The 24,056-nt window shown below is 32.9% G+C and overlaps 2 protein-coding genes across 2 annotated transcripts; one reads left to right on the forward strand and one right to left on the reverse strand.

The window, feature by feature from the left end:
- Nucleotides 1–2,080: 2,080 nt before the first annotated feature.
- LOC130818726 (peroxidase 57-like) lies at nt 2,081–5,394 on the reverse strand. Its single transcript, XM_057684910.1, has 2 exons — nt 5,087–5,394; nt 2,081–3,387 (listed from the first exon to the last, which is right to left on the reverse strand). Exons 1-2 carry the CDS (start codon nt 5,306–5,308, stop codon nt 2,644–2,646), a joined length of 966 nt encoding a protein of 321 aa, XP_057540893.1. The 5' UTR covers nt 5,309–5,394; the 3' UTR covers nt 2,081–2,643.
- A 9,873-nt stretch (nt 5,395–15,267) lies between these two features.
- On the forward strand, nt 15,268–16,147 carry LOC130818488 (uncharacterized). The gene is made up of 3 exons (XM_057684659.1): nt 15,268–15,312; nt 15,395–15,637; nt 15,758–16,147. Exons 1-3 carry the CDS (start codon nt 15,268–15,270, stop codon nt 16,145–16,147), a joined length of 678 nt encoding a protein of 225 aa, XP_057540642.1.
- The last annotated feature ends 7,909 nt before the right edge of the window (nt 16,148–24,056 follow it).

Consider the following 24,056-nt stretch of genomic DNA (forward strand, 5'->3'; position numbering starts at 1 on the left):
GGATCACCTAGAAACATAGCTTTTATTAGAGTCGTATTTCAGTTTGAATTTTACCTTAAGTTGTTTAAATTTTATATGGACATAGATTGCGTTCAGTCTTTTCTTATATTGCTGTTGGATTTAAAGTTATTAAGTTATTTCTTAATCGTTAAGCCTTACATTTATTTTATTAGAAATAGATGTAGCGGTAACACTCCCATGAGTAGGTTTTGGCTCATGTTTTCCATTAACGGTGTTTTCAAAAGTTCGACCTATTATGAGGGGGTTACACATGGATTCTTCTTAGAAGAAGAGTTTAATAGGTGATGATGAACCTCTGTCATTGGTATTATTTATGGTTTATTTATTGTGTGCTTTCAAAGTTGGATTTAGGGTTTCTCAAGAAGACACTTAGGATACATCAAATAGGTATTTAGAATACCTCAAGTTGGAGTTTCACAGATTCTCAAGCAGGGTTTTTCAGCATATCCAATAGGGTTTTACACCATGTTAAGTTGGCGTTTAGAGTATAATAAGTTTTTTAGGTGATATCAAGTAGGGTTTTTAACTCAAGTAGGGGTTTAATTAACTCAAATAGGGGTTTAGGGAGTGTTAGTTAGGGGTTTAGAGTACCTCAAGTAAGGATTTTCCGTAGCTCAAGTAGTGATTAAATGTATATAAAGTATGGATTAAGAGTATATCAAGGTGCCTAGTAGGGATTTACAATATGCTAAGTTGGAGTTTAGATTATACGAAGATGGTGTTTAGGGAACCTTAAGTAAGGGTTAAGGTCCCAACGTATATTTCACTATTGCATTTGTAAATTATTAATCATGTTATAGAATTTCTTTACTTCGTATTCTAAAGTCTATTAGCTGCATTGGCGAAGCATTATGCAATTGCGTATAGGATGTAGATTTGACTCCTACATAGACTATTATTGGCAGGTCATGAGTTTGAATAATTACATTTTTAGTGACAAGATTATCCTTCCCCTACTTAAGGTATCTTAAATCTCTACTTAACGTATCCTAAATGTCTACTTGAGTTATCCTAAACATCTAATATCCTAAAACCCTATTTGAGATATCTTAAATGTTTACTGGAGGTTTGCTAAATTCCTACTTGAGGTATCTTAAACTCTTACTTGAGGTATCCTAAATGCCTACTTGAGATTTATTAAATATCTTCTTGACATACTATAAACACATACTTGATTTATCCTATATGTCTACTTAAGGTATCCTAAAACACTACTTGAATAAGCATGCAATTACACAAATTGATTATCATATTTTTTAATTAAGCTTTAACGGGATGGACCTCCAAAGCAATGTTATTAGGATTGAGATTCTACTTAGGATCGAGATTCTACTTAGGATCATAGAGAGGGTAGGATCAAAATCGGTAGAAACGAATCGTAGGATCGTGTAATCCTACAAAATATGCATTAATGTGCTGTAGGATTACTAATTATCAATTATATTTGTTCTCTTTTTAAGTTCGTACATATAGAAAATTAAATGGACAACTAAACGTTCATTGCACAAGGTAATATATACGGGCAACAATGTAATTCGTTGCACTAGATAGTTCTATGAGCATCGACTATTTTCGTTGCACTAAATGCCTTTTTAATGAGCAACGCTCAAGTTTTTTGCCCTTGGTAATTTCCTTAGACAACAACAAGTTTTGTTGCTCTACAGCATTTCAATGGGCAACAATCAAATTTGTTGCTCAAGACATTCTTTAGATGTTGCTCAAAAGTAACGACAAATAATTCACAACTTGTTGCCCATAATCTTGTGCAACGACCCTTAAGCAACGACTTCACAATGAATATTTTTTCGTTGCACAATACTTCGAGTAACGAAAAAATAATTTTGCGCAACAAATTTTTTTGTCGCCCAAAAGCTTTTTTCTTGTAGTGGATTGGTAGCAGTGGGGGAGGGGGTTGGTGTCAGTAGAGAAGCAGAGTGGCAGTCATAATAAGGAAGGGGAAGAATGGTGGTGTTGGGTTGGTGGTAATAGGATATTAAGGAGGCTGCTTTGTTTTCTTTTTGTTTTTTTATATTTTTTTCAAATTACCTCCAATGGTAGGTTAATTTACCTGTTTAGATGTTAAGAAAAATATCTTTCTTAATTCGTGTAATTCATAATTGATTAAAAAGTTAGGGGAACTGTATGACAATCAGAAAAAATTAGATTATTCTCAGTAATTTATCGGAAATAACACACCATTAAAAAAAACAACTTGTAATACACTATAATCTTGCTGTCTTCCGACAAAAATAACGCACAAGTTTAGATAAGAATAAACCAAACAATCTCGTGATTACAATACAGTACGTATCTTCTTAATTACAATTACAGATAATGAAATAATTAATTACGTACAAGAATTATTTCAAACAAAGATGGTAATACAAAACTTGAATACACAATTCGGATAGGGACAATTAACAAACATGGGCAATAATTAACAATAATAAACAATGAAAACAAAGGCATACCAAATTTTTTATTCCAATGATTGACCCTCTCCTTATCTTCTTTTAATAAGGATATGACCTTCCATCTTTCAACTCTCTTTCGAATCTTGATCTTAAGTCATAACTTCTATGAACGGGACATATTAAATATGAGTATTAATTTTTAAATTAATTAATTTTTTCTCCTACAATTAATCCTAATTTCTCCACTTGTAGCTTGAATATTCCCCATTTTAATCATAGCATTAGCAAAACTTTGTCTAAAAAGATTATTATTTGCAGCAAGGTTTGCAACAGTGGAAGAACTCAAGGAATCAACTGCAAGTTCTTGATCAATTTGCAAAATCCCTCTATTTTTTCTTATTTGATTGTAAAACTCATTATCAAACACAAATGAAGTATTTTGATCCAAGAAAGTACTTGGATTATTTTGGTTGGACCCGCATAATGTTCTTAGGGTACTCGCTAGAGACGGGCTCATTGTCGGGTCTGGGGACCCGGTTCCTTGGAAATTGGTTACCCTATCTTGAAAGAAATTGCAATGGGCAACTCCAATTGTATGAGCACCCAATAGAACCACCATATCATTTAGGTTTAAACCACGGTTACTAAATGCTTGTCGGGCCTGAGCAACAGTGAATGTTGGGCCGGGTAGGTTAACTTCACTCGACCGAGATATAAGTCCATCAACCCTGCCCGTTGGGATATTATACCTAGTTCCACCTGATAGGGCGACTGCATCTCTAGTAGCAAGTGCTATAATGTCCGCACAAGAGACTGTTTGTGGACATGCTCGTTCAAGAGCAGTTTTGATTTGGTCGATTAGCTCATACTCTCTAACAGTTCCGTTTGCTCCTGCATCTTTTTCTGCTTGATTGTTGCTCGTTGTATCTATTAATATTGATGCGTCACAACCCTAAAGAAAAACACATTTAATTTTGATTATTAGTATATCAAATTTTTTTTTTATCCTGTATCATCTTTAAAATCTTTACTATTTATATACAATGTTTTAATTCGCCTCAAGTACACATGTTAGTATGTTTCTCCCTCATTAATTTTTCTATTTAAATTTTTATAGGTAAAATAGATATTTGTATATACTAATATAATAATATTTTATTTCAATGAAAAATCGACATCAAATATTTATTTCCGTTTGTATTAATTAAAATACGTTTTTCATAATAAATATAAATATGTTTTCAATCATAATTATATGTTCAAATATAATATTCAAAGATACATATATTTTAATTTTTGAAAATATATTCAAAGATATAAATACAGAACATTAATTAAATCAATTTAATTTTATTATAACAAGCGAAAATAATAATAATAATAATAATAATAATAATAATAATAATAATAATAATAATAATAATAATAATAATAATATACACTTGCATGCAAAGTTAAGCTAATTACTCAACTCAGTCGTTAAAGTGCCACTTAACTACTTATCAGCTTTATTTGCTACACGAAAAGACAAATTAAGCATTAGAAAATTTGTAATGGAAATCAAAAGAAATCGTCGTACGTCTAATTATGCTACCAACTAAGTTCCATCAATATTATCTAAACAATTTCTTACAATAAACAGTTTCGGTCTAAAAATTTTCCACACCAAGTCGGATCAGACCATTCTTTAATTTATTCCACTAAAATAGTTTAAACATATTTGAATAATAATAATAATAATAATAATAATAATAATAATAATAATAATAGTAATAATAATAATAATTTACTGTGTTTATTCTTGTCCATTTACTACAACCAATACAACTTTTAACGGCAACGTACTAAGGTAAGGACTAACGACCTAAATGTTGTTCAAACATACTGAAAATGTTAGATTAATTAGAACATATTATATGTGGATATCATTTGTATATAATAGACAAAAGTTAAATGATATACACATAATATACAAATTATGGTTATCAAATACTCATTAAACTAATATTTTAATCCCTATTCTTAATAAATTGCAATAGTTATATATTTCACAAAGATTAAAAAATTATGGACAAATTTCTATGAATAATATTAATAGATATTCTTAGCTATATTAATTAATTATAAGATCATAAAATAAAACCGTACATTTGTAACAACTAAAGTAAAAGAGAGGAAAAAAAATCCTCAAATTTAAAGGTCATATGCTTTGCATGTTTACGTTTTTGTTATTCATAAATCATAATAATAATTATTGAAAATTTAGACGATCCAATAATAAATTATTTTATAAAATTCATGATATTAACATTTAGATTATAGATGTACATTTACTATGACATAAGTATCACCCAGGTAATAAAAAGTTTATATATATATATATATATATAAAAAAAAAAAAATAACACTATTACTAAGAGTATTTTAAGTCCGAGTCATCCTAAGTGATGACTCAAATCTTAATTAAATATAATGATTATTAAATTAGTTCATTTAAGTGAATGAGCTTTTACACACACTTTATTGAATTCGCTTAAAAATGGGTTTGACACGAATAACATAAATAAAGAAAGCTACTATGTGTTTGAATGCATGGCATATTATATACAGATTAGAATAAGAACAGAGTTAATTTAAAAGTAAAGACATACTCTAACAAAACAATCATGAAAATGCATACGGAGCAACGCCGCAGCGACAGACTTATCAGCTGCGAACCGCTGTTGAACGATCTGTCTAACAATAGTTTCAGCGTTCGGACATGTTTTACTGTAAAAATTAATTTGAAGGGCTAGAGTTTGAGGAACATATACGTGTAATATTAATAACATAAATAATATTATTTTGAAATAATATTTTCCAAAACCCTCCATTCTAGTTTATTAGTTGTGTATTATATCACAAGTATTGATATATGGAGTATTAATAATTACAAAAATTATAGTAATTATTATGGGATGATTTTTCGAAGACGTAAAAAGATTAGTATTTATAGAATGAGAAGGTGAGCTGGATAATAGTTGAAAAGTCAACACTGATGACGACGCGTAATTTTTTAAAAGTTTAGTAACACGTTATATTCAGTGTTCGGTGATAGAATAACAGAGTGCTGGCAATATCCAAACGTTAAATAATTCACAAATTCTATTTTTGTTGTAATTGTTTATTTTTTGATAGAGATGTTTCAGGTTGATTCAAAATTATTGAGTCTTGTTTTCATATTTATTTTTACATAGTTGTAAATACATTTTTAAGTCTGGTTAAATCAAGTTTAGTTACAAAGTCGTGTAAATATTGGATTATTTGCTCAATTTTATACACATCTACATATTATGTTAAAGTTATCACTCATAATTTTAAAGTAATCACTTATAAATTTAAGTTGATCGCTTTTTATAGTTTTAAAATTATTACTTATACCGTTAAAATAATTAATAAAAAATAAAGTAATAATTATATTAATTATTAATTAATCTAAGAACACCGTTTCCTAAATCCTACAAGACATGCAGTAAATTATTTTTAAAAGATGCATGGCGGCTGTAATTTGGGCGTTTCTATAGACGTTGACGAATGACGATAATATTCCCATGCATTATCACCTTTTTGGGTTTTTTTTTATAATGGTAATAAACAAAATGACAGGGCCACTAATAATAATAATTGAATGGCATCTCCTCTCCACCTTCATTTTAATCGTCTTCATATGGATAATATATATATATATATATATATATATATATATATATATATATATATATATATATATATATATATATATATATATATATATATATATATATATATATATATATTTTTTTTTTTTTTTTTTTCATAAACCAATTTTAACATTGTCAAGTTGCAATAAAATTAATTTATTTTTATAAGTTACAAGTAGCAAGGTGCAACTCTAAATAATCACTTATTTTTATAATTTTAACACTGTATTTTTGCAAAAAAATCACTAAAAAAAGGCATAATTTCAACTAAAAGTTTCCGACTAACCGAAACAGTTGGAAATTTTCGACTGATAGGCGTTAGTAAGAATTTCTGACTAAATTATTACTGAATTACTTTTTAGTCGTAATTTTAAATTAAAAAAAAAATTTATCATTATTTTTTTTTCCGACTAATTTCTGACTATATCTTAGTCAATAAATTACCGACTAAATTTCGGTGGGAATTTAGTCGGTAAAAAAATGCGATACTGAACGCTGCATTATTTTGAGTTGAACAATGAACATCACATGTTGATAGTTTTAATTCTACCAAATAAAACGCAGCCATGAATATGAGAAATTGCTATACACTGTTGAAAGTAAAAGCATAATTTTATACGTATACAATTTTTTTGAAATAAAATCTTTTTGTTCATTCACGGTAAAGAGAATTTATAATACGTATTTAGAGATATAGAGACTTAATATTTACGTATAAAACACATGCAAAAAGTAAAGCGAACAAATAAAAAGAAATATAAAGAGTATTTATTATGGGAATAATGGTATAGAAATGCACAAGATAGCACAGCATTTTCCTTGGTTCTTCGAATTGGAAATAATAATAATAATAATAATAATAATAATAATAATAATAATAATAATAATAATAATAATAAATAAAAATAATAATAATAATAACAATAATAATAATAATAATAATAATAATAATAATAATAATAATAATAATAATAATAATAATAATAATATATTATTATTATTATTAACAATATATTAATATGACTACTTATATACTAATAAACTAATAATAGACTAATACTAATATCACTAATAAAATACTAATACAACTAATTACGTACTAATAATATATTAGTACTACACTAATACGACTAATAATGCACTAATACGACTAAAAAACTAATAAATTACTAACAATGCACTAATACGAGTAGTAATATACTTATACAACTAATAATAATATAATAATAAACAAATACAACTAATACAAGTAATAATATATTATACCAACTAATAATATATTAGTACAACTAATAATAGTACTAATACTACTCTACTACGACTAATAGTACACTAATACAACTAATAATAAATTAATACTAATACGACTAATATTATGCTTATACAACTAATATTATACTAATGATACGCTAAAACAGGTTATACGAATGATATAGTAATACAACTAATATTAAACTAATAATGCACCAATACGTAATAATAATAATAATAATAATAATAATAATAATAATACTAATAATAATAATAATAATAATAATAATAATAATAATAATAATAATAATAATACACTAAGTAGTAGGAGCGTTATGTTATAAGTTCAATAACATAGCTTAGAGTATTACTAATCAACAGTTGACCTATTAGTTAGAGCATGGATGTAATATCAATGAGGTTTTGGGTTCGAAATTTCTCCAAGGCATTTGCGTATAAAGCAGGTAGTCGAAATCTGGTCGGAAATTTTTAAAAAACTTTTTTCTTGTCATTTTGGAATAAATTCTGAAATAGTGTTTTCCAACTAATTTCCGACTAACTTGGTAGTCGGAATTTTCGACTAATTTTTCGACTAACCATGGTTAGTCGGAAATTCCGACTGTTTTCCTACTAAAATGAATTTCCAACCATTCTAATCCGACTACCCAAAACAGTCGGTATGGAGCGACTAATTTTCGACTGTTTTGGGTTGTCGAAAATTTGTCTTTTTTTATAGTGAATAAATCACAGAAAAGGTGAAGTGTATAAATAAATATGATAAAAAAATAATATAACATGTTTGATTGTAACACCTCGAGATTTTAATGACATAATTATTTAATATTTTAATAGTTTTTAAAGATTTTACAATTATTTAATTATTTCTGAATTAGTTTTAATAAATTTCTTGCATACATTAATAATATATATATATATATATATATATATATATATATATATATATTAAAAATATAGTTACGATTTCTTAAATAAAGAGGTTCGAATGAAAATGATTATTTTATGAAAATACGTGAGCCCACGAAGGTCTGTCTCTTAGTTGGGTCTCGCAAGAAAATGAATCGAGATAAAAATAAATAAATAAATAAACCTAATAATAAATGAACATAATAATAATAATAATAATAATAATAATAATAATAATAATAATAATAATAATAATAATAATAATAATAATAATGATAATAGTAATAACAAGTATAAAAACCCATAAAAACCCTAAATGCTCAAGCAAGCCGTCACTCCCATCCCCTCTCTTCTCTTCTCTCTTTCTCTCACTCCCTCCTCCCTCACTGTGAGCAGCCGGCAGCCTCCATGAGCAGCACTAGCAGGCGTGCCTCCCCTCCACGAGTAGCTGCCGGCAGCACCGACCCATTTCCCCTCCCACGAGCAGCAGCCTTGACCTTCTCCTACCCCTACACGCCAGCAGCACCACCACAAGGGCTGTGCCGCCTCTGTGCACACCCTAGCTGTGCAAACCACCACCACAAGTCCCTTGCTTTCGCTCCCCTTCTCTAACTCTATAATTGTGAGCCACTTGTTCTTTGATTTCTAAGTATTTCTTCGTTAAATTGATGTTTACTTGATTATTGAGTTACTACTTTGAATAGTTGAAATGGGTATTGGTTAAAAATGTCATCTTTATCATGTCTAGGGCTCGAGTTGGAGATGAAATTACTTATGGTGTGTGTGTATGCTACTTTGGTAGTGAGATGGTTGATTGAAAAACTTTATAAATTGTTTTAAGGCTTAGTTTGGTTATCTATTGTTGTGATAAGTGATAGTTGGTAACGGTATGCTTGTAGTTGACTATGGAAGTGGTCCTGGTTCGTAATTGGGAGTAATAGTTGTTAATTAGTAGTAATAGTTGTTAATTAGTGTTGTTTGATTGTTGTTAATCACAAGTACTTTTGTTAGGTTGTTATTATAGCTACTTCATGAGTATAGTGTCAACTTATCATTGAAGGTTGCTAAAATTACTTGTTACGTTGTTTGATTATAGTTCTTTCTAACCTTGGAGAATGTAATAAATGATATTGCGATGTGATAAATTTAAGATTTGTCATTATCATCATATTAGCACTATATTAACATCGTAAGATTCAAGTTTGATTTTTTTATTTTTTTTGGTAACGTGAATCAATATAATTCAAATATGGTTGATGTAAAGGAACGATTTACATAATCGTTTTATTCTTAAATTGATGGAAAGACTTATGTTATTGTTGAGTCAATGATTATGATTGGTGTTGAATGAGATATGTGTGTTTGAGCAATTGGAAACTTATCTCAAGCGGATGATGGTGTTTACTTGGGCATTTAGTTGGTATGACAAAGTAGTTAAGAGAACTTATAAGTTCTATTCCTAACTTGTATAGGTTCCCAGTTTATATAAGGAAAGTAGACCCTTAGTTGGGTGATTTTTGTAACTTGTGGTCGTGCAGTGACACTTGCAGGTACGTAAACGCAGTAATTAAATATTATATTCATCGTTTCAAAGTATTATCAATATTACATGATTATATGCATTGTATTAGAATTATAGAATGCCAGAAAGTAAGCCATGCTAGTGAATAGTCATAATAGTGATATAGGCAAGTAGAATGAAAGCATTAGGAGATTGTGAGAACAGATTTCTAAATAGTAGAGAACGTACCATGGTTGTGTGTGGTATCGAAGTGAATTCCTACTTATTGAGCCTTGATTTATGATTAGTTGGCGTGACTCAACTGGATTATGTCTGGTTGATTTAGTAGTCCCCTAGGTGAGGTACGACGGGACCACCGTAAGGGGGGTATGAGCATGCTTAGGTCACTGTGCGCCGGATTGTCGATACCGCCCCTTGACCGAGGTGTTACCATGCGGGCCTTGCAAACCCCAATATGGCGGCCTCTTTACTGGAGGGGGCATGAGCTCATACTTTGCCATGGGCGCCGAATGACCGATAACGCCCTTGTCCGTGTCACTATGCCATGAATAGAGAAAAGATCCACCACCTTTAAATACACTTTGAGAGATTAGTAGTTTGAAAGAGAAATTATGAGTAAATAGAGGTGTTAGACAGATGAGTAGACTCGTTATTGCCATACTATATTGTTGTCTATAGTTTTGTTCAATGACTCTTATTGTTATAAGTTCATTAATTACTGACGTGTATGTGTTTGTTGTTGTTTGTTCATGACTCTCTATGATGTTCCTGCTATGACACATCTGACTATGGTCATTATGTTGAGCAGGAGGAGGATCATAGCTTGATATGACAGGTATAGGAGCTTCTTTTGTTTTGCATTGGGGGAAAGAGCGAAGTACGATCGTAACAATTGTGTACAAATTGCCTAATGCTTGTAGCTTCTATATATTACTTGTAAAGTTTTCTTTTGGGAATGTATAATTTCTTTCGTATGAAGCCATTTGACTCCTTGTATGATCCATAGATCCGTTGCGTAGTTTTTGGATGTATAGTAGTGAGAATACTCCTTTAGTATGTGTCAAATCGATGCGTTAACACTGGAACCACGATCCTCGTTAGAGTTGATGATCTGAGAAGCCGATGATGATTCATTCCGTCGTGACGTATTTTTGAAAGGCATTAAAAGCCTTAGTTTATTTTAGTCATGTTAATCATTTATATATATTCTTGTCACATCTTTAGTTTTAACCGAGATGCTGCTAAAATTTCCACTCACTCACTCACTTTTTTTAATTAATCTTTAGCGTTTATTTTAATATTTTCCTTTTTTTTATGTAACACCCTAATTTCCTCCCTTTCTTCACGATTTCTGGTTTCGTTTAAGAGGTTGGAAATGTAGGGGTGTTATAGGTGGTTACCAGAGCCAGTGGTTCCTACTTTGACGCTCGTATTCTAAAGTCTTTAAGGAATTGTTTAAAGTTAACGTTACGCGTGGAGCTGGGTAGATTTGGGATAGATATACGACTTATGTTTTGCGTTGTGGTGACTATTGCATGTGCATAAGTAGAATAAGTTAAGTAATTTAATATTAGATTCATAAGTGTAAGTTGCTCATACTTATGACTTCCTTATGAACATAGGTTTGTTTAACAGATGCTAGTTACGTTCTCTGCAACATTGAGTATTATTTAGTGTTAGTGAAGCTTTTGGTACAATCTACTAAATTTGTATAATAATGCTTAAATGTGATATTAATTTGAACCTTATTGGTATGAGAAGGTTAATGCGTTACGTGATTGGGTGCTTGAGAATCTGTATATGACAATATCCATTTCCTATATGTGAATTTCGTTTTCTACTGTTCATTTATGAAATTCTTTGAACCAAGCTTATATAGTACGTGGTTGCAATTGAAAAAAAAGATAAGCGTAGTATTGTTTAAGGTTGATTATCATAGAGGTAGGAGTACACATGTAGATAAGTTAGATCGTGAGTTAAATCTTTGACCCCACACTTTCTCGTCTTTTTTGTATAGATGGAGAAATAAACTTATATTCGTGTTGGATATGATGCTAACAGGAAATGCCTCCTCTATCTAGAAAACTTTTGAGACAACGCTCTTCTAACAAGGCACTACGTGAGCTGGTTATGGAACTGGCTAAGGAAAGGTGGTCAAAGTCCAAGCCGACTGCAGAGACAGCTTCCTTTATGAGCAAGAGAATCTCTCAGAATAAACCTCTTACGTACTCAGGGACTGGGGAACCTGCAGCTTTAGAAAGTTGGTTATGAGAATTTGACAAACTGTTCAACGTGGTGCAATGCCCGGAGCACTTGAGGGTAGACCAGGCTGCATTCTACCTTCAAGAAGAGGCTAACCCGAGCTTTAACCGATTTTTCTAATCGACACATAACCGTTAACCGAGATTACCTGAACCTAATAATGACCGATCCAAGTCATATCCGACCCGAATCATGCTCGAGACCGAACTCGACCTAGCTAAAACTGACTTAACCCAAACGAAGTTTAGATCGAACTAATGTAAACCTGAACCAATTTTTTACATAGAAGTATGATCAACTCATATTCAATCATCTTATTAGTTATTTCAATAACGTGATAAATATTTTAATAAAATAAATTTTATAAATACATGGTTTCATATATTTAGAGTTAATAATCAATGGTCAATGTTTATTTAACTACTTTTAATCGAATTAGATGAAAATTGATAGAACTTTATAATTTTAATTTCTGGTCAAACAAGTAAAAGTAACTATGTAATAATCACTAATTGATTTGCATTTTCACTATTTTTCTTTAAGTAAAGGAACCTTATCATCAATTAAAAAATGACTAACAACTTAATCTGATACTGACTCGATCAATAGTAATTAGTAATTCGCAATTCGTTGCCGAATTCTACTTGAAAAATATCTAAACACGATCTGTACCCGATAAAACCAAACCAATTATTAACCGACAACAACCCGAGACCGATTGAAACACGACACGAACTTCAACAGACACCGAACTGATGCTAACCCGATAGCTCGAGTAACCGATCTTCAACTGAAACGTGACTTACCAACCCGACCCGAGTGTGACCCGTCGCAACACGCATTCAAAATATAACTGATCTGAAATACAATCGAATCGAATGACACCCGTCCAACATCGACCCGATCACCCGAATGAACACCTCTACTCATATTTTTGATGGAATTTGAAATGGTCTAGACAAATTTGTAATCCTGTACTTTGTTGCCTAGTGGAGAATGTATAATTTTGTTTTCCGACATTAGCGTTTTATCAAACTCCATTGCTACTAGGACTGAACAAAGTTTGGTCTAAACCGCAAACTAAATCGGACCAAACTATAGTTTTAGTATTTTGTCTGCTCTACGGTACAGTCTAAATGGTCTGGTCTGATTTTTTTAAAAATAAATACGGTTTGCGGTTTGGTCTTTAATTTTCAGCCCAGACCAGACTGCAACCCGTACTCTATTTGAAAACCATAGTTTTTTCTTTTAAAAATACAGCTCCTACCTTGATATTTCTACATGAAGTTGCTTTTATAATAATATACATACTTGAATGATGTTGATGCAATAAACTAATTACAAATTATTATATTTGGTGATTATAGGTTCGAAATATAATAATTTTTGTTGATTTTGATTGTTTGCATTTTGATCTTATATTATAATTTTTGTTTGTGTTGATCGTTAAAGTAATTTGGTTTTTTCCTAGCGAATTCTCAATCTAAGCGGAGTGTGATTATTTCTACCTATACCTTTATTTGTAGTTAGTTATCTTTTTGGTGTGTGTCTCTGTTCTAACATTTGTGGGGTCTTGTCTTGTTTGTGTTTGAGTTAACGGCGTCACCGTCCTTTAATATCTGTTTGGTCCAAGGGTAGTCGAGTATAGAGTTAAGGCAGACTAATGGTAACCTAAGGTCAGGTCCAAGAAGGGGGAGTAAAGGGGGCAACGTGAGCAAGATGTTGAACTAAGAGTGAGGACTTGGACATAGGCACGCTACAAGCCAAGTCGTTGGAGTTGGCGACTAAACTTTCTAAATACAAGATTCAAGTGGCTTGCGTTCAGGAAACTAGGTAGAAGGGGCAAACAACAAGCGTTTTAAAGGGTTATAAGCTATGGTATGCAGGTTTGGATGGAAAGCGAAGTGGAGTCGGTATTCTTGTAGCTAATGGTATCTTAAAGCAAGTGGTAGAAGTTAGAAGGTGCAATGATAGGATTATGCTAGTTAGAATAGTAGTGGCAGAAGAGGTCATATCGATCATTAGTGCGTATGGGCCGCAAGATGGGCTAGATGAGGAAGTCAAACGTGAGTTTTGGGATAACCTGGGTGACATTATGGATACCATCCCTACCGATGAAAAAGTTATTATAGGTGGAGACTTCAATGGACACATGGTAAGGAGGCAGTTAACTATAACTCAGTTCATGGCGGGTTTGGTTATGGTGTAAGGAACGAGAGTGGAGAGATCTTGCTTGAGTTTGCGTTAGCAAAGGAGTTGGTTATATCAAACTCGATCTTTAGAAAGAAGGATGAGCACTTGATTACGTACAAGAGTAGTGCGCATGCAACCCATATTGACTATTGTTTAGTACGAAAGGTTGATCGGAGCTCGTGTTGGACTGTAAGGTCGTGTTGGGTACAGAGATGCCCACCCAACATAGGTTATTAGTACTAGTGTTTCGTATGAGGAGAAAGATTTTCGGGAAGAAGATAAAGGTTAGGCAAACGATCATGTGGGGTAGACTTAAAGGGGATATGGTTGCAACCGTGTCAAACAAGATCATGACGCCGGGCTACCCAAGTATATCAGACGATGCAAATCAAATGTGGGCGACTATGGCGAAAACCAATCGAAAGGTGGCAAAGGAGACATTAGGGGTGTCGACGGGGAAACTAAAGGTGTACAAAGAGTCGTGGTGGTGGAACGAAGATGTGCAAAAGAATATAAAGGACAAAAACAGGAGATTCAAGGAGCTTATGGCTTGCACGGAGGAGGAGGAGGAGGAGGAGGACAAGACACATAAGAAGGAGAGGTATAAAGAAGCAAAACAGGCGGCAAAGAAAGCAGTAGCGGAGGCAAAAAATCGCGCGTTTGATGCCTTTTATCAAAAGCTTGATACTAAAGAGGGGAAGATTTTTAAGTTGGAAAAAGCAAGAACTAGGCAGAAGAAGGATTTAGGGATAGTGAAGTTCATAAAGGATGAAGGTAGACGAGTACTCCTTAGACAAGAGGACATCAAGATGAGATAACATTAATATTTTTTCCAACTTCTCAATGAGACTAGGGGTCTGAAGGAGGAAATTCAACAAAATTCAGACTTCCAAAGAACACATGATCATGGGCCGATTATTTATATTACCACGACGGAAGTAGGAGAAGCTCTCAAAAAAAAATGGGGGGATCAAAGGCAGTTGGACCTAATAAGATTCCGATTAAGGTGTGGAGGGGTTTAGGAGAGGAGGGAATTCATTAGCTTACTAACCTCTTTAATGTCATCTTGAGGTCTTGTAAGATGCCAGAAGAATCAAGGGTTAGCACACTTATCCCATTGTTTAAAAACAAGGATGATGTACAAGTATGCGAGAACTATAGAGCATAGTATGAAACTGTGGGAAAGAGCAATCGAGAAAAGAACTAGACGAAAGACGGTAATTAGAGAGAACCAATTCGGATTCATGCCACGAAGGTCAACCACCAAGGCAATCCATCTTTTGAGGAGACTGATGGAAAAGTATAGGGAGCAAAAGAAGGATTTGCATTTGGTGTTCATTGACCTGGAGAAAGCGTACGATAGCATACCACAAAGCATCGTTTAGGATAGCCTTAAGAATAAAGGTATTTCATGAAGGTACATTGAGATAATACATGACATGTATAACAAGGTGGCGACTAACATACATACACTGGTGGGTATGACAGAGTCTTTCCCCATAAAAGTGGGACTAAATCAGGGATCAACATTAAGTCCTTTCATTTTTACGGTCATTATGGAGATAATCTCTAAATCCATCTGGAAAACAGTACCATGGTGCATGCTTTTCGCCGACAATATAGTTTCAGTCGCAGAAACCAAGGAGGAAGCTAATAGTAAATTGGAAGAGTGGAGGGAAGCCTTGAAGGGTAAGGGGTTGCGCATAAGTCGTACGAAGACAAAATACTTGCGAAGCAATTTCAGTGGGATAGAATCGATAAGGGAGCCAGAGGTGACCATAGGGGGAGAAGTTGTTGCTTGTACGTCCAAGTTCAAATATTTGGAATCGGATTCAGAGTAATGGGGAGATTGATGGAGACGTTACTAATCGTATACAAGTGGTTTGGCTTAAGTGGTGAGCAACAACGATGTGCTTTGTAATAAAAAGTTCCCGAGGAGATTAAAACTTAAATTTTACCGCGTTGCAATTAGGCCGGCGTTGTTATATGGGACAGAATGTTGGCCCATAAAAAGGTTTTCGAACAGAGGATGGAAGTAACAGAGATGCGTATGCTGAGGTGGATGTGTGGTAATACTATGATGGATAGGATATGAAACCAGGAGTTCAGGGAGAAGTTAGGGGTTGCACCTTTCTCCGTAAAGATGCGGGAGAACAGGTTGAGATGGTTTGGGCATGTGCAAAGAAAGACACATGATGCCCTAGTAAGAAGGATCGAATGCATCATAGTGGAGGGCAAGAGAAGTCAAGGAAGACCTAGGAGAACATGGGAGGAACAAATTAAAAGTGACATGCATGAAGTTCACCTCTCCAAGGAACTGACCAGGGATAGGGGCAGATGGCAGCACCTTATCCACGTCTTAGATTACTAAACCCGTTCCTTTTACCCATCGTTTGTTATTGTTCATTGCCTTTAATTATCGCTCTTTAGCTTCTTCTTTACTTTTATCTTTATTTTTAGTTATTTGTACGTATTCTATTTATTCTATTTGTAAGTTGTAGGTTTCTCTCTCTTTGAAAACCTTTCTCGAGCCGAGGCACTCTTTGACCGCACTCTCCTCTATGGGTATGAGCTGTCGTCGTTCTTCCCTCCCCAGACCCTGATCATAGTTTTCTATGAGTGGAATACACTTGGTATGATGATGATGATGAGGTTCGAAATATTTGCATAAACGTACATATATATTAAATTGGTAAAAAATATAAAAATTAAAAACCGTTGACCAAACAAGACTAGGTCTGGTCCGGTCTGGTGATTTAACAGTTCGATCTAGTCTGGAAAAATTTTAGACCTAAATTTTTAGTTTTGTCTGATTTTAGTGTCAGATCAGACCAAACTGGACCGTGTGCACCTTAATTACTACTCTGTAAAGTTCTCTTTAATTTACTACTAAATTCGATTATACACCTTGATTTTGTTAAACCAACTTTCTACTGCACGAGAGTTATTTTACCACTGAATTAAAATTGAAAATTAATTTTACCAAACAAAACTTACAATTAAATTAAACTTTAATTTATTTTGCTAAACTGACGTTTTTGATATTGGTTTGATATATGTTAGTTTTTATTTTCTATAATACTACTCCTTTCATTCTTTAATGTTTGTTTTCATTTGCCATTTTGGCTTGTTTCCGTAAAAAATCATTCTATTTATATCACAAATTTTGGACAGAATTAACCTTATTCATACTCATTTTCAAGGTTGCAAAGGCTAGATCCTGAAAGAAGCAAGACGTTGAGATAGTTAGGTGCATTAAATAAGGAGGATGGATAAGTTTTGTTGGGCAAGACTAAATCAAAATAAGGTGGTACCAATACTTCTCTCAACTGCTGAATGAAACTAGGGGACAAGAGGAGGTGAGAGGACAGACTCCCAACGTCCAAAACCAACACGAATAGGGGCTAAAGAGGGACATAACCAAAAATGAAGTTAGAAAAGCTCTCAAAGATTTGGGCAAAGCCAAGGTAGTTGGTCCTGACAACATCCCGATTTAGGTATGGAGGTGTTTAGGAGAAGAAGGTATTAGATGGTTAACTAACCTTTTTAATGTTGGAGGACACATAGAATGCCCAAATAATGAAGGAGTAGTACACTTATGCCATTGTATAAAAACAAAGCTGATGCACAAGTTTGTGGGAATTATAGAGGTATTAAACTTCTCAGCCGCTAAATGAAACTTTGGGAAAAAGTGATAGAGAAGATAATCAAACAAGAGGCGGTGATTAGAGAACACCAATTTGGTTTCATACCAGGTAGATCAACCACTAAGGCTAACATGTGTTAAGAAGACTAATGGAAAAATATCGGCAAAGGAAAAGGTTTTATATATATTATATTTATAGATTTGGTTAAGGCTTATGATAGCATACCGTGATATATCATCTGGGAGAGCCTAGAGGCTAAAGGGGTCTCACGGAGCCATATTGAAGCAATACGAGACATGTACGATGGAGCATCAACTAAAATATAGACACTCGTTGGGATTACAAATTATTTCCCTGTTAAAGTACGTGTACATCAGGATCGACACTAAGCCCTTTCCTTTTTGTAGTCATCAAGGATGAGCTTTCCAAATCTATATGAAAAACTGCTCTGTGGTGCATGCTATTCTCTGACAATCGAAAACTAACATTTTGAACTTGCTCATACTCTAAAACATGCTTTAGTTTATATAAATAAAGAATTACTCAGCCCTAGAGCTAAAAATGATCAAAAATCGAATAACGTGCTTAAAATCCAATGATAGATTGGAATTACACTTCTCACACAAGTCCAAATATGCATCCAGCAACTAGTGACATTTCTATTTATGGAAAATTTTGCATATATGATGTTTTCTTACTGTTATTTCTTTTTTCCCTTCTTTTTTTTTGCTCTTCTCTTTTGAAAGATTATAAAATCTACTTATAAAGCACTCAATATTTGAGTGGATCTTATTTGATTCCTAGTTACTAACAAAATTATTTGGTGTAGGTAAGCATTTCTCCATTGGAAATATTTTACACTCAATCACAAGTTGGTGATAGCTATAAGCATTTCGGACGCGCGATGTTTTGTGTTATGAATGTTATGAGTAGCTAGTTATGTGCACTTGTAAATTTTTGGACTTTTTAAAGAACCTTTCACTTGTAAATTTTTGCATAAAAAACTTGTATACGGTACAAGTAAGAATTATTTTGGAAAATTGCGTAGTCCATTACATGTATACGAAACACATTTTGGACGCATGATGTTTGGGACGTGCGATGTTTTGGGATACGAATTAATATAATGATAATTGGTATTAGTTTAGATAATTTATGTAGTTGGTTATATATTATATATTAATTTCATTGTCTATTTATACTAAAATTGTAGTTTGCTTTTAAAGGTAAATAAGTTGTTGCGAAAAATGTTCCATATTTTTTGCAACGATATAGTCGTTGAAAAATATAGTAACAACAAATATCACTTAATTTTTTTCCCTACAATAGGATCATTGCTATTGCAACAACTTATGTTGTTGTGAAAAATAGATATGTAACTATAGGAAATAATAAGGCAACAGAATATTTAGAATATTTTGATTCTAATGTGATTTTATTCTATAATATTATTTTAAGTTTTTAGGAAGTTAACATATTTATACTATTTAGTTTTCATATTGTAAGTTCTACCTTTTGTATCAATAGGGGGCATTTGCCTCTTTGATTAATGAGAATGAAAACCAAGTGATTTAAGTTTTAACCTAAACCAAAATTGTTATTAATTTCTTCGTAAATTGTTATTTATTTCTTCGTGGTATCAGAGCGGTAAAGTGTATTCCGGGACTGGTGACACCTTTTTTCGGTTCTCATTATCTACCTTAAACCTTTTAACCCTTTATCAATAATGGCAGAAAAAGAATACCAAAATAACCAGCAAATGATTTCAGTTACTCAAATGGAACAAATTTTCCAACAAATTTTCAAACAGATCAATACAAATACCCATACCAAAACCACACATACTAAAACCGCAGAGTTGAGAGTGGCCGAAAAATTAACATATCACAATTACACCACATGGTGTAAACACATCTCCATAGCATTTGAATCTCAAGGAAGACTTAGTCACATTACAGCCGCCCCTCCGAGTCCAACAGATCTGTCATATACACAACGAAAACAAATGGATTCTCTTGTCTTTACATGGCTTATTTCTAACATTAGTTCAGAACTAGTAAATCAATTTCTTGATTATACTACATCTTGGGACTTATGGAAAGACATTGAAACACTTTTGAACAGTGGAAGAGATGAACTTCAGATCTTCGATCTAACTTCTAAAGCAGCATCTCTCAAAAAAAAATCAAGGACCCATAGAAGTTTACTACATAAAAATCAATACTTTGTGGAAGGAAATTGACCGACGAATGCCGAATCCGATGAAACATGACGATGATATTACCATTTTTAATAGTTTTATTCAAAGGCAGCGACTATACCAATTTTTAGCTGGAATAAACGACACACGTCGGGATCTTCTCAACCAAGACCCATTACCCACAGTTGAGAAGGCCTACGCTGCTATTCGCCGGGAAATTAACCGACGTGGTATAATAACCGATGCTTCATCATTGGGAACTAGTCCCTCAGAAATTGGGAGTGGGCTAATGGTCAAAAACCGGTCAGATTATTCTTCATTCTGGCGAGACAAGGTAGATAAGTCTCATCTAAGATGTGACCACTGTGGAATTTCTCGGCACACCAAGGAAGGGTGCTTCAAACGCATTGGCTATCCAAATCGGTGGGAGAATTTGAAGCAACGAAAGGTCGCCGTTAATGCACTGGTTACCCAGGTCGGTGGCAAGGCACAACTCGTCACTACCGTCCCACCTCTAGCAGCAACACCACAACCAGAGGAAACACATGAAGAAACAGGTCAAGGTACGTTGTCTTGGGCATGTATGGGAGTGGTCCAACAAAGTCTATCACCACCACAAACATCACCAATGAACCACCCCCATCAAGATCCACAAAACAGACAGAGAAGGGGAAGGGGGAGGAGCAAGAACCGACACAAGGGAAGGAGAAGGGGAGGAGAAAGAACCGACAGAGAAGGGGAAGGAGGAGGAGAGAAAACCGACACAATAGAAGGGGAAGGGGGGGCACAAACTTACACTTTCCGAAAATAAACCTTTATATAGAGAGCCACTCAATAACCTAGCCCAGCAAACCCCCCATCAATCCACGTGTTGGAATTCGGACGACCTGAAGACCCGCGCCTCTTTTCACCCATCCTCATATGCTAAAAATTCTTTTAGTCCAGATTTCATGTTTCAAGTCATTTGTCTTAATACAAAATTTTCAAAACCTTGGATTTTTGATTGCGGGGCAACCCAGACTATGACTTGTGACAACCCATACTATGACTTGTGACTCCTAGGATTTTTTAGCTCGTGAACCCACTACCCAAACTCAAATTAAACTTGCAAATGGTGATTATGTTCATGTGGATGGTAAAAGTCCGATTGCTATTTCCCCGTCTCTTCAATTAAAAAATGGTTTTTTGATTCCTAATTTTTCATATAAGTTATTATCTATCAATCAACTCACCAAGGAACTAAATTATACTGTTTTCATGACTGCTCATGGTTGTGATGTACAGGATACCCAGACCTAGAAGATCATTTGTCATGGTACTGAATGCGGTTGATTATACTACTTGGATAATACTGGATTGATTCTCAGGGGAGTTCGATCTTTTGAAGCATAGTAACGACAGTTTCCTATTTTTGGGCAAGTTTGGTTTCGGTTATCCCGAGATCAAACTTGAGGGGCAGTGTAGGAAATAATAAGGCAGCAGAATATTTAGAATATTTTGATTAGAGTGGGATTTCATTCTAGAATATTATTTTAAGTTTTTAGGAAGTTAAGATATTTATATTATTTAGTTTCCATATTGTAAGTTCTACCTTTTGTATAAATAGGGAGCATTTGCCTCTATTTGATTAATGAGAATGAAAACCAAATGATTTAAGCTTTAACCTAAACCAAAATTGTTACTTCTTCATAAACTGTTATTTATTTCTTCAATAACAACGATTAAAGTTGTTGCCAAAAATGCAAAATGTTTGATAACCACTTTTTTCGTTGCAATAAGGGCTATAGGAATTGCAATGACATTTATTTTGCTACAATAAAAGTCGTTATGAAAAACACCATACTTTTGCAACTGCCTAAGTCGTTGCTAAAACCTTTAGCTATGGCCGTACACGAAACAACTAAAGTCGTTCCAAAAAAAAGCATGTTTAGCAACGAAAAGTTGTTTTTAGCAATGACTTTTTTGTTGCTAAAAATGATTTTTCTTGTAGTGATAATCCGAATTTTATCCGGAACAAAGTTAAAGAGTGAATAATTCGAGTCAAGTCCGACTCATTATCATCTCTACCTACAAGTTGGCTTATACTAGTATTAATATTTAATCACTTAGACTCTGACCGTACCAACTTTGAATTATTTAGATTAATTTTTTCCTCTTTTTCAAACTCCTACGCTGTATTCCCATATTACGCAGATATTCTTGACAAGCAACACATCATCCAAAATTTTCTGACTATTAACTGAATATGCCTACCTTGCTACTTATTGTATCTTTGACCTCTGGGCTAGAAAAACCTACATTATTATTATTAGTTTGCACCCTAAGACTTAAGAAGTTATCACATATTTGATTTTCAAGTTGTAAATATGAAGAGAGGAAGAGAATATCATTTAATTAATTAGGATTTATCTTATTATTTGTAGTTCATATTTAACTTTAGTTGTAAATGATGCTTATGAACAATTAATAATTAGAAATAGGCCGGTCAAAGTAATCAGCTAGATCAGTTACAATTCGAATCATTTGAGATAGAGTCGGCCTTTTTAAATCTTGTTATTTTCAATTCGTTTGACCAATTTTAGACGATCCAACAAGCCGAGGGTTAAAAACATTAAGGAAAATATTTTTAACCCTTTGGCTTGTTGGATCGTCTAAAATTGGTCAAACGAATTGAAAATAACAAGATTTGAAAAGGCCGACTCTACCTCAAATGATTCGAATTGTAGCTGGTGTAGCTGATTACTTTGACTGAAAAAGTTTATAGAAAAAATACTAACATAAATGAAATTTAATTTATAAAATCAATTGCTCTTAGTAAAAAATATACAACTTATAAGGATTAATGAAGAAATATTAATTTAAAACCAAAAGAAACTCTATATTTTAAGTGGGATTTTGACTGAAAAATATATAACGATAAATTTTAACAAGTTTGATTATGGTCATAATTGAGCCACTTTTTTTATTTAGTCGGATCAAAAACTAAAAGTCTAACTGATTTGATTTTTTTTTTTTCGTCAGACAAGATAGTCTTGTGATATTAGCATGAAATTAAATTTTTAGTGTTAGAGGGGAATGATAACATAAGAATTGCCTCGTCATTGATTCCTTTATTATTGCATATTTTATTTGTACGTCCATAAGGAGTCACATGAAAGATAGATAAACAAGTTCTAATCAATGAATACAAATATAAATTCACTTTATCAGATCAGCTCTGAATGGGTGTTATTCGGTTAGATTGTATTTTAGATCGGTTATTATTTTGATACGTGTCATGGCGATTCACTCTCGGGTTAGGTCAGGTAATACATAATTCGGTTTCGCCGAGTACAAATCGGGTATGAGCATTATTTTTGAGTAGAATTCGGCTAAGGGTTACTATCAATAATCGAGTCAATATCAAATTAAGTTGTTTGTCGTTTTTTAATTGATGATAAGATATTTTTTACTTAAGGGAAAATAGTTAAAGTACAAATCAATTAGTGAATATTACTTCTTTATTTTTACTTATTTGACCGTAAATAAAAATTGAAGTTCTATTAACTTTATCTGATCTAATTTGATTAAAAGTAGTTTAATAAACATTGACCATTGATTGTTAACTGTAAATATTTGAAACTGTGTATTTATAAAATTTATGAAAGTATCTATTACTTTAATAGATTAACTAATAAGTTGATAGAATATGAGTTGATCATACTTTTATAATCAATAATCGAAGTTCTATAATCAATATCCCTTGTCACTTTTTAAACGTCTACTGTAGGTACTTACCGTCAAATAGGAGTAGGGGTAGACCAACGAAAAAGCATAAGGAGGAAGAACAAAATAATGTAACGACTAGTAGATACCTATAATTGTCGGTTAAAATGTGGCAATGGGTGTTGTCAATAAAAAACA

This window comes from Amaranthus tricolor, chromosome 7, assembly GCF_026212465.1.
Source record: "Amaranthus tricolor cultivar Red isolate AtriRed21 chromosome 7, ASM2621246v1, whole genome shotgun sequence".
Classification (NCBI taxonomy): domain Eukaryota; kingdom Viridiplantae; phylum Streptophyta; class Magnoliopsida; order Caryophyllales; family Amaranthaceae; genus Amaranthus; species Amaranthus tricolor.

Excerpts from the sequence above, each read along its gene's own strand:
- LOC130818726 (XM_057684910.1), bottom strand. The coding sequence starts at position 5,308 with ATGGAGGGTTTTGGAAAATATTATTTCAAAATAATATTATTTATGTTA. Across the intron at positions 3,388-5,086 it reads TTCATGATTGTTTTGTTAGA|GGTTGTGACGCATCAATATT; the intron begins GTATGTCTTTAC and ends GTTTTTCTTTAG.
- LOC130818488 (XM_057684659.1), top strand. The coding sequence starts at position 15,268 with ATGGGGGGATCAAAGGCAGTTGGACCTAATAAGATTCCGATTAAG. Across the intron at positions 15,313-15,394 it reads CTAATAAGATTCCGATTAAG|AAGAATCAAGGGTTAGCACA; the intron begins GTGTGGAGGGGT and ends GTAAGATGCCAG. Across the intron at positions 15,638-15,757 it reads AAAAGAAGGATTTGCATTTG|GTGGCGACTAACATACATAC; the intron begins GTGTTCATTGAC and ends ATGTATAACAAG.